This window comes from Leopardus geoffroyi, chromosome D4 (assembly GCF_018350155.1).
Source record: "Leopardus geoffroyi isolate Oge1 chromosome D4, O.geoffroyi_Oge1_pat1.0, whole genome shotgun sequence".
Taxonomy (NCBI): domain Eukaryota; kingdom Metazoa; phylum Chordata; class Mammalia; order Carnivora; family Felidae; genus Leopardus; species Leopardus geoffroyi.
In genome coordinates this window covers 88,097,824-88,108,207 of record NC_059342.1, presented here as the reverse complement: position 1 = coordinate 88,108,207, position 10,384 = coordinate 88,097,824, and the positions used below count along the sequence as shown (strand labels likewise).

General features: G+C 59.7%; 1 protein-coding gene across 2 annotated transcripts in view; it reads right to left on the bottom strand.

Annotated features, from left to right (window-relative positions):
• Window positions 1–2,377: 2,377 nt before the first annotated feature.
• PRRX2 (paired related homeobox 2) overlaps window positions 2,378–10,384 on the bottom strand; it is a 42,086-nt gene continuing 34,079 nt past the window's right edge. For both annotated transcript variants that reach the window (XM_045469283.1, XM_045469284.1), the window contains exons 2-4: window positions 5,022–5,209; window positions 4,003–4,181; window positions 2,378–2,843 (exon numbers count right to left, since the gene is read on the bottom strand). In XM_045469283.1, the coding sequence (XP_045325239.1) occupies window positions 2,708–2,843; window positions 4,003–4,181; window positions 5,022–5,209 (503 nt within the window). In that variant the 3' untranslated portion in view covers window positions 2,378–2,707. The remainder of the gene's footprint in view (window positions 2,844–4,002; window positions 4,182–5,021; window positions 5,210–10,384) is intronic.

Below are 10,384 nucleotides of genomic sequence, written 5' to 3'. Positions count from 1 at the left end.
GTGGCGAGGGCACTGCTCTGGACCCCCCCCCCCCCCGGGCCGGCCCTTCACTCGTGCAGATTCCTGGGGTCGGGGTGGGGGACACGGTCAGCTCCTCACGAGGGAGGGCGCCACTCCCTGCTTGGAAAAGGACGGCCCAGCTCTCGTGTGGGTAGAGGGGCAGGCCAGCGTCTTCCCAACACCTCTACCAGGCAGGCCCTGCTTCCAGAATCTCTTTCTCCCAGGCACGTCCGCGTGCCTGAGCCACATCCTGGCCACCTGGCCGTCCCCCTCAGCCCGTCATCTGGTCATTAACCCCTGCCCTGCTGTGTCCGGGACACCTCCCAGATCTGCCCGCTCTGTCCCCATCCGGTCCGGGCTCCTGTCCATCCAGCATCTGCCCTGGCCCCCGCAGGGGTCACTCTGCTTCCACTCTTAGCCCTGGGGCCACTCCTCCACACGGAACCCCGGGGGGCGTGTCCCTCCTCCACGGCTCCCCACCGCCAGGATGACATCCAGAATTCTCCATCTGGCCCCACGGGCCCCACTGAAGCCAGCCTCTGCTCCTCTCCACCTTCATCCTGCATCAGGAGATCCAGCCCGGGAACTGTCCCCGCTGGCCCCCAGAGGCAGCTTTTGGCTCGCCCCGGGGCCTTCACACACACTGTTCCCTTGGCTAGAAACACTGTTCCCCTCCCCACCCCCACCCCCGCCTTGGCCTGGCAAACTCTTCGTCCTTGCAGGACACCGCTTCCGGGAAGGCTGCCCAGATGTCTGAGACTAAGTTTGGGGCTCCCCGGGCCTGGTGTGGCCTCTGCCCCGAGGGACCCTGCGTCAGTTCTCTGCTCTCTCCTCATGTAGCATGTCATGTTTGTTCAGTGAATGAGTGGCAAATAGAGGCCCAGGAACCACCTACCCGAGGCAGAGGCCACACGGAGGAAGACGACGCGGCTCTGGCCGCACACGCTCCCCCACCCCCACCCCCACCCCAGTCCAGGGCACAGGTGTCTCCCCCGCTCTGGCCCTCGCAGTCGGGGTGAGCCCGAGCCCCCTCAAGACATCCGCAGGACGGCCCCTCCCCACGCCTTCAGCCGGAGCCCGTGCCTCCCTCGCCCTCAACGGTGCCCCACGCTCTCCTGCGGACGGAGTCCCAACTGTCCAGCCGCAAGGCAGTCACACGGGGAGCGTCCTGGGGCTCGTCTGTGCGTCCGAAGGAGGCAAGAAACTCAGTGCGCGAGAACCCCGTTTTCATGGCGAAATTCCAGCTGAAGGGTGGGGAGGGGTCCTCGTCTGACTCGCAGGTATAATTACCATACCTCCCAAGACACAAATGGGGATTGTCCCCGACACAAGGATTGTCCCCGAGGCTTTGACCCATTTGGGGTCATCAGGAGTGTGCAGCTGATGGGCGGGAACACGGACGCTTTGGGGCACTTGGCTGCAAGGGCAGGGCAGACTACGGGACAAGAGGTCAGCTGATCAACCCCATGGGGTGTGACCGCCGTGTCACCACGAGAGCCATCGCCAGGAGGAACTGGTCGCCTTTGTGCCCTCCGGGGGTCGGGGAGCGCTGTCCTACTTACTTGGGGGCTGACTGAGGGCCCCCTCAGCAGAAATGACTCTGAACTTCCCTGGAGGGTGCGCCCCACAGAAAGAGTGGTACGGGGCCAGGCGGAAGGGGCCCGGGCTTCCCGCAGGCTCCCTTACAAGTGACGTCATTGGCTGGTGGCACATGTGTCCTCTGTGACCCTTATCGTCTGCAAAAAGGCGGGCGGACTTGGATAAGGTCTTCTGGTGTCCTTGGCTATTGGGACCACTCCTCCGTCCCGGGGGGCCACCTGGGACCTCCACTCTGCACCATGTCTGGGGCATTTGTCTCAGCCGCTCTACGGTCAAATGCCCAGGAAGGTCCCATACGTCCTGCAAGCCCCAGAGATAAGGAATTGAATTTCTAGCACCTGCCTCACACACTGTCAGGTCAGCCCAGGAATCCACGGTCACCTACCCTGCCCCCACCATAGGGCAGAGGCGATACTCCCTGCCCAGAGGGGATACTCCCTGCCCAGAGGGGATACTCCCTGCCCAGACAGGGAAGGGATCCCGCCCAGTGTCACACAGCAGGGCTTTCTCCCAGATGCCTGGGTGTCACGGGGTCCAGGGCCGGTCTCTGATTTCCTCTCCCACTCCCCAGCCCTGGGGCTCTGCAGGGTGATGGAGAGCTTCGTGCAGAAGAAGGCTGGGACATGAGGGCATCCGGTCCTGCCATGGCTGCTGGTCCGAGCATGGCCCAGGGCCGTCCCCACGACGGCTGCAGACCAGAGCAGGGCCCCAGAAGGCCATCCCTCAATTACTTTGCTGCCCTTGTCCGCCCGCCTTCCCTCAACCTTTTTGGGGCTTAAAAAAAAAATTTTTTTTTTATTTCTTAAAGACAAAAGCTTTTTGGTTTTAATACACAAAATAAATGCAGTCCTTGTGGGGTTCCTGCTCCACCTCTGGCCCACCCCCCCCCAAAGGTCATGGGCCAAAGTCTCCCATGGCTGTAGACGGGGGCCTGAGCCAGGCTCCCGGGATCTCAGCAGCCTCTTGGGCCCGGGAGTCCAGACTGGAGAGAGGGCCCAGGAGATCCCTGTCCTGGAGACGGGGGACAGGAGAAGGGCACTCTCCTGCATGTCTGCCCTCTCTGCCGTTGTGAGACCAGGCGGGCAGCTGGGTCCTGGCGGGCCGACCATCAGTTCACCGTGGGCACCTGGCTGTGGTGCAGGCTGAACTCCTTGGCCTTGAGACGGAGGCTGGCGATGCTGTTGGCCATGTTGACTCCCGGGGTCGCAGGGCCTGAGCCTCCAGGGCTGTAGGGCGGCACCGTGCTGGGGGCGACAGAAGATGCCAGGACATGGGGCTGTGGCTGACATGATGCCCGAAGCCGACCACTTCTGGCTGCCAGCCCTGGACCCCAGCCTCTGGTCCCCCCGCCTCCCTTCCTCGGTTTACGTTCCCAGGAAGCCCTCCCCGCCACGGGATGGGCATGACCGGGGCTGCAGAATTTGGGGAGGAGTCAGAAATGCCCACAGACAGCACGGGGACACAGGCAGCTCCTGTGGATCTGTAGGCGTCCCTCCCTGGATCAGGAGCCTCCGGAGAGCAGGTCCTGGGTCCCGTCCCCGCCCCCGCCCCCGCCCCCGCACAGCAGGATGGAGACCCGGTAAACCACCTCTTGGTGGCTCTTCCGCTCCGGGTAAGGACAGGGCAGGAGAGCTGGCCAACATGGGATCACGAGGACTCTGACCCCACAAGCCGACCGCCGGATCTTGCCTCCCACAAGACCAGGGCTCTAGCAGAGTGACTCACACAGACTAAGGGACAGGTGTCACCCCCTGGAGTTGTGGGCACAGAAAAACGACTCCCTGGCACCCCTTCCCTCTTCCTTCCTGCCCTGCCGCCTTTTTCCAGCTTTGACCAGGACACAACTGCCCCAGAACGTGGCTCTGGACCCCAGCCAGGTCCCTGGGACAGGGGAGCCGTGCCCTCAGCCCTCCCTGCCCTCCCAGGGAGATCGACACAGGGTGCTGGGGCTTTCTTGCCAACCCGGAAATCTTCCGCCAGCTTTTCAACTTCCTCAGGGTGGCCTGATGGGTCCTTCCCCGCCCCCTCCAGACAGGCCTCATCTTCTCGCCCCTACATTCATGCACAGTCATGCACACAATCACGCGTGCACATTTGGGCGCCCGTGTTCGCACGCACAGACGCACACACACTCACAACCATGTGCGCATACCGATGCGGAAACGCACGCGCACACGTACTCGCGAAACACAGCCACACGCGTGCTCGTGGAACACCCACGCGCATGCACTCATGAGCGCGCGTACACACGTGTCCCCACACGGAAGGCCCAGGCTTCAGGGGCGCCTGGGCACCATGCCCAGCTGTCTTGAGATGCTCAAAGGAGCCCGGGGCCCTACGAGGCCCCACGGGTCGCCCAGGCTGCTCCCTCTCCCGGCCGGAAGGGCTGCTTCCTGCTCTCACCTGTAGGGGGACGAGGCCGTCCAGGAAAGATAATCGGGGCTCAGGGTGGCGGGCCGGGGAACCACGGGCTGCTCGATGGCGGCCTCCTGGCTGTAGGACTTGAGCAGCGAGGCGGAGCGGTTGGCCAGCATGGCCCTCTCGTTTCGGCGGAACTTGGCCCGGCGGTTCTGAAACCAGACCTGGGGGTGGGAAGGCGTGCTGAACGGGGCGCAGCAGGCCGCAAGGGGGGACCCCAAGTCCTTTGGGACGGCGGTGCGGACCCGCTCTGCCACCAGCTCTGGACGGGCGGCCCCACGGAGCCTCAGCTTCCTCATCCGGAAGATGGGGATGCTAAGCCTGCTGGGGTAAGCGTGTGCTGGAGAAAGGGATGCAAAAATGAGCACTTCACCGTGGTAAGGTTGCAACTAGAGAGAGGCACTTGGCTCAGAGCAGGGCTGAACACTGCAACACGGCGTTTATTCACCCAAACCTTCCACGCCGGGCACGGCTCCAAGCCCGCTTACAAACATATTAACCAGGAGAGCCCGGGGGGGGGGGGGGCTCCGTCGGTGGAGCGACGGACTTCGGCTCAGGTCATGATCTCGCGGTCCCTGAGTTCGAGCCCCGCGTCGGGCTCTGTGCTGATGACTCGGAGCCTGGAGCCTGCTTGGGATTCCGCTCTCCCTCTCTCCCTGCCCCTCCCCCGCTCATGCTCTGTCTCTCTCTGTCTCAGAAATAAATAAGCATTTAAAAATTTTTTTAAAACTCCCAAATATATCAACTACTTTGGTTCTCATAAGAACTCCAGGAAATAGACCCACGCGATCCTCATTTTACAGGGAGGCACCAGAGAGGTTAAGGTAACCTGCCCAAGGCCACACAGCTGGGAAGTGGCAGGGCTTGGTGGGCTCGAACCTCGGTGCTCCGGGCCTCTGACGCTCCCGCTCTTAATTACCTCCCCTCCGCAGCAGCTGCCCCCCCCCCCAGAGGGCGAGGGGGCTGCGCGCTCCCGTGGGTGCCCACGCGTGCGCGGCGCTCACCTGCACACGCGCCTCGCTGAGGTTGACGCGCCGCGCCAGCTCCTCGCGCACAAAGGCGTCGGGGTAGTGCGTGCGCTCGAACACGCGCTCCAGCGCCTGTAGCTGGCTGCTGTTGAACGTGGTCCGGTTCCGCCGCTGCTTCTTCTTCCGCTTGGCGGCGCCGCCGCGCCCGGGGCTCGGACACTCACCTGCGGAGGGATCGAGTGTCAGCAGGTGCAGCCCCGCCCCGCCCCCGGAGGTGCCCAGGGGGTCCCGACCCCCCCCCCCCCCACTGGCTCGGCAGCGTGCGCTGGGCGCTCTCCTTGTGTCTCCCTCAGCGGCTGGATGGAGGGTCCAGCCCCGAGAGCGGGAGCAGATCCCTTGAATTCTCTCCTTCACGCATCCCTTCATTCATCCATCCGTTCATTCTTCAACACGTATTAACTGAGCAGCTACTGTGTGACCGGCGCAGTGCTAGGGCCCACGGGGAATATAACAGTGAACAAAAGCAGTCAGATTCCACAGGAGGTGGAAATGAGCCAGAGGGTGAGTCCCAGCAGAGGAGCTGACCAAGGGTCTGTGCTGGCCTCTGGTTCACAACTGGCGGCTCAGGTAAGGGTGCCCAGCACAACCTTAGGGAACGCACGGGGTCAGCAACTCTCACCTTTTCGGTTCACCCTAAAGGGTCCACCTTTTAGGTCCAACCCTTACCTTTTAGGTCCTTTGAGAGGACAGGTTGGGGGGTATTCAGCCACTATTGCCACATCGATGGGCAGAACTGTTGACTCTTCGTCCCCAAGAGCCCAGTTCATTGCCCACTCCTCCAGGCAGCCCTCCGGATCACCCGGGTCCACGTGGGATCCCCTCCCGCGCTCACCGGCACCACCCGCGACACTGCCCAGTTCAGCTCTTCCTTACGTATCCGATTTTCTTATTAAAAACGTACATGATAATAACAAAGTAATGTCATTGCTGGTGGCGGGAACAGATTCGAAAACCAGAAGGGGGTAAAAAAGTGACACAAAGTACCCTCCTCTCCCCACGCTTTACCAGATTACAAATGTACATTTAAAAAACTTACAAGCATGAGACTGTGCTGAACACATTGGTGCTTCAACTTGCCTGTTTTTTACTTGATAATATTCCAGACATTCCATCTCGCATACAGCGAACACAGCCCTCTTTATTTGGATTGTTTTGCATACTCTATCTTCTCCCGTGTTCCCTCCCTCCACGCGTAGGGACTTATTTTTTTTTAGGGCCGTTTTTGCTTTTGCTGGAGCATCGCTCTTTGCAAATATAATAAAATACGTACAATATTTTTCCTATCAAAAAGTCGCCTACGACGTCCTGCCCCCCACCTCACCTCTTCCCCACTTAGCACCTATCTCAGGGATCCCTCCATCCAGGGCACAGAAATCATTCACATTCCTCTCCCCAGCCCCAAGGCCCTTGGCTGGGGGACCGTCCCCTGGTTTATCCTACCAGGGTCCTATGGATGGGCCTCTGGCGTGTTTCCAATCTTCCGCAACTGAAAGAGTGCCATGATGAATAAGCTCGTGAAGACAGGATTTTCTATTTTTGCCAGTGCCTGTTTGGGATAGATTCCTAGAAGCGGCAATCCCCGGGCCAATAAAAAACAAAAAAACAAAAAAACGCTAGATGTGGCCAGGGTCCCGCACCAGCCTTCCCACCAGCGGTGTAGGCGAAGGTCTGTTTTGCCCAGTTTGGACAACAGAACGTATTGTCGGCCTTTGGGAGTTCAGTCCACGCCTTGTGTTTTTGCTTTCCCCGGCGACACGTTCCCTTCATACATTCAGTGTTCTCTGCACAATGCCGGGTATTGGCTCTGCTGAGCATCTAGAACATTCCAGGCCCGGCAATGGCTACCACTCAGTCCCTGCTTTCAAATAAGATCCCACGTGAGCAGGGTTTATTGCCTCTGGGGCAATCCACTGATTGGACTTGAGGCCGAAGTGGTCCACGGGACTGGTAAATGATCGTGGGGGCAAAGAGGGGGTCTTCTCAGGCAGGACTCAGGGAATGCCCGGGCACAGATGACCTTACAGCTGAGTTTGGACCAGAAGTTCCCATCTGAGGGCAGTTCTGCCTTCCGGGGGACATCTGACAGTGTCTGGAGATAGTTTTGATTGTGAGGACCGGGGGCGGGAGGTGCCATGGGGATTGAACGGGTGGAGGCTGGGGGCTGTCGCTAAATACCTTCAGGACGAGAACAGGCCCCCACAGTGAAGAATCTTCTCGTGCACCATGCCCACGGCCCTGGCTCAGCGGGACGTTCAGGACGGTTGCAAACACAGGAGACACAGGCAGGGGAGCGACGGGGAACGCGAGTGGTCCCAAGGGAGCCGCTGCGTCCCCTGGCCTGGCTCCAGCCTTCTCCCCTCCCCCCCCCCAGAAAACGGAAAAGTGGAGGAGAATGCCTGGTGCCTGTGACCGTGTCTCTGCCCCGCATCCCTGTCCCCTGGAGCGGGAGGAAATCTAAACCAAAACAACGAGGGCCCGTGAGCTGAAAACCGGGGGGTGATCAACAGCCCCGAAAGTGGGGACAGAAGCTTCTGGAACACCAGCCAACCCAGAGACGACTTCCGTCCCCCTTCAGGCAACGCCGATTGGGCACACACCCAACGCAGGAGGCATTTCGGCCAAAAAAGGAGACTTTTTCGAGAAGTTTCCGAGCAATCCCAAACGGAGGGTGTCTAAATGAAAACCATTCTTCAGCTTCTGCCCCGCCAAGTGGGCGTCGGAAGAGACTGGGCTCTTTTGCCGCCGGTTTAAACCGAGTAGTGACTTGGAGCCGGAACCCTCACGCAAAGGCATTTGTCGCCAGGTCCCCGACAACCTGCCCCACCAGCCCCAGCGGGGCTCCTCGCCGGCCTGGGGTCCGCTCTCTCCGGGGTCACAGCAAGGCCGCTCCGACGGGGGCCGCTCAGCCAAAGCTGGTTTGGGGCCACGGGGGGTGCCAAGCGGGCCACCTGCTCCCTAACCCCCAGCCTGGGAGGTGTGACCCCATTTCACACACAGGGAAACTGAGGCCAAGGTTGCACCTCTGGGTTGGAATTCATGTTTGTCAGAGGCTCAGCAGGCCCCGGGGCTGTAGGCTCGGCCTCTCCTCCCTCACCAGCCTTGCTCCCAGGGAAGGTGACGCAGGGGTCTGTCCCAATCTCAGTCCTGGCTCTAGGAGGCCTAAGTGCGGAAATGCCCTTGGGTCTCCATCCCAGACTGTGGGAAGTATGTCCCTCGGCCCCGCTTTTGTTCTGAAGGAAGACGACACCTCTGGAAGCGGCGAGGGACAACAAACAGCGTGCCCAGAGTCACATAAAGTTCCTAAGAGGAGCAGAGCTTAATTCCGTGCCGAGAGCATAGTAATTGCTCAATAAATGGAGGCTGCCCTTAGCAGTGTCGCTTATGAGGAAGCCAAGGGTCTTTCTCCCCGGCCCTTGGGTCTCCTCGTCCCAGCCCGCAGTAGAAGGACGGGTCTTCAGTCCCTGCTGGGGTCTGAGAGGCTGAGAGGCGGCCGAGGACGACTGAAGCATCGTCCTGAAGGTGACCCAGGACTCGAACCCACCGGCTGGCCTCTGCTTCCCAGCGGATGTGCTGGATATTTGTTACCCTAAGTCCCTGAGTCACCGCCTGAGAAATGTATTGTGGTGGGCGTGTGTCCCCCTGGGGGCTCCACGCTGGGACTTTGAAGCATTTGGAAAAGAAATAAATACTCACTAAGCCTCAGGCCAGCGATGACTGGCCCCGCCCCCCCCCCTTTCCAAGTCGGGCTAGTCCCCAAGTTTCCTTTTGTTCGGTAAAAGTCTTGCTTTTCTCTGGGGTTGAAAAAGAAAGCCTGAAACCGCCTCTCTCTCTCTAGGGGGAGAGAGAAAGGTATTCAGATGGGGGAGGCCCGCCGCCCACGCTCCCTCTCCCTTAAAACCGAATTACTTCGTCCCCCGGTTACATTACAATAAAAAAAAAAGAATGACTTGTGCACAGTTTTCTGCCATTAAATTATTTCACACGTACCATTTATTTGGCTGACTGTGGGCCAAAGACATTTAAAAACTCCGCTCTCAGCCAGATAATCGAGTGGTCCTGGCTTCTCTCTCCTGCACCCATGGTTTTTCTTATTCCGTGTAATTTAAGGGTCTAAATAGTCTGGAGGGAATTAACTGCAAATTCTTCCTAAGACAAATAAACCCAGCCTCTTCGTTTCTGCCTTCCTCAAGCTGTTGAGAGACACCCTCTGTTTGTTTTTGCTTCAAATAGTCAGTTTGTGCCTGACCCCGGGGCCGCGGCGAGCTCCAACCCAAATAAATAACTTTTATTAATTAGCATTTATTCTGACCAGAAAAGCAGCCCCTCTCCTCGCCGCCCCCCCCCCCCAATGTGATCTCTGCCAACACGTTCGCAAAAATAAACAACGGGTCCCCAGGACCTTGATGTGGATTTAACAAATTAACACCGGCCCTTGGTCAAAGGAGCTCCAAGCTGCAGAAATATTTACAGCCGGGAAAGTCTGAGGAAGACTGGGGAAAAGAAGGTGGAGGGCCCGGAGGGGCCTGCAAAAGCTTCGGGCCCACCCCCCAGGTCTCCTGGAAGGGACGAGGGTTCCTCTGAAAGACCCCTGGTTCTGCCTTGTCGGGGCTCAGACGGGAACTCTGGAATCTGTCCTTAGCTGTCTCCGGTGCCAAGAGGGGACACCTGAAGGGAAATGTGTCACCTCTTCAGGTGAGACGTGAGAGGCCCACAGCCCCGTGGCTGAGGGGGAATGATCTCCAGCAGAGTGGCCAGGGCAAATCTGTTAGCGACTCCCAGCCTCTGGAATCTCCCGGAAAACTGGGAACAACAGAAATGACCTCATTCACCCTCCTATGGGCCTTACACGAGGGCTCCTAGCCCACGATTCTACAGATGAGACACCTGAGGCTCACACGGGACAGCAACACATCAAAGCCGTAAGACTCGTCAAGGCCGGAGCTGGGATTTGAACCTGCCGACGGGCACCAGGCCCAGGTTCTTAAACACCTTGGCGCGGCGGGGGGACCGGCCCTAAGAGGCCCGCACCCTCGTTCCTCTCGCAGCGGGATTCTGAGAATCTCTCCGTGGGCTTAGGGTGACCAGGAGGAGGGACACGGAAGGCAGCAGCTGGAGGAGTGCAGGAGAGAAGGGTGCGCGGGCCGCCCAGCCTGGGAGACAGGGCCAGAGGGGAGCATGGCACCCAGTCAGGCCAACGTTCGAAGGAAGAAAGGAAGCAAAGACGGGAGGGGGGAGGAGGGAGAAAGGAGAAGAAACACGGTCCCTGGAGCCTTCTGGAGAAGGGCTTCCCTAGGCGGCCGGCCCCACTCCAGCCAGGATCCCAAGCGAGGAACCTTAAG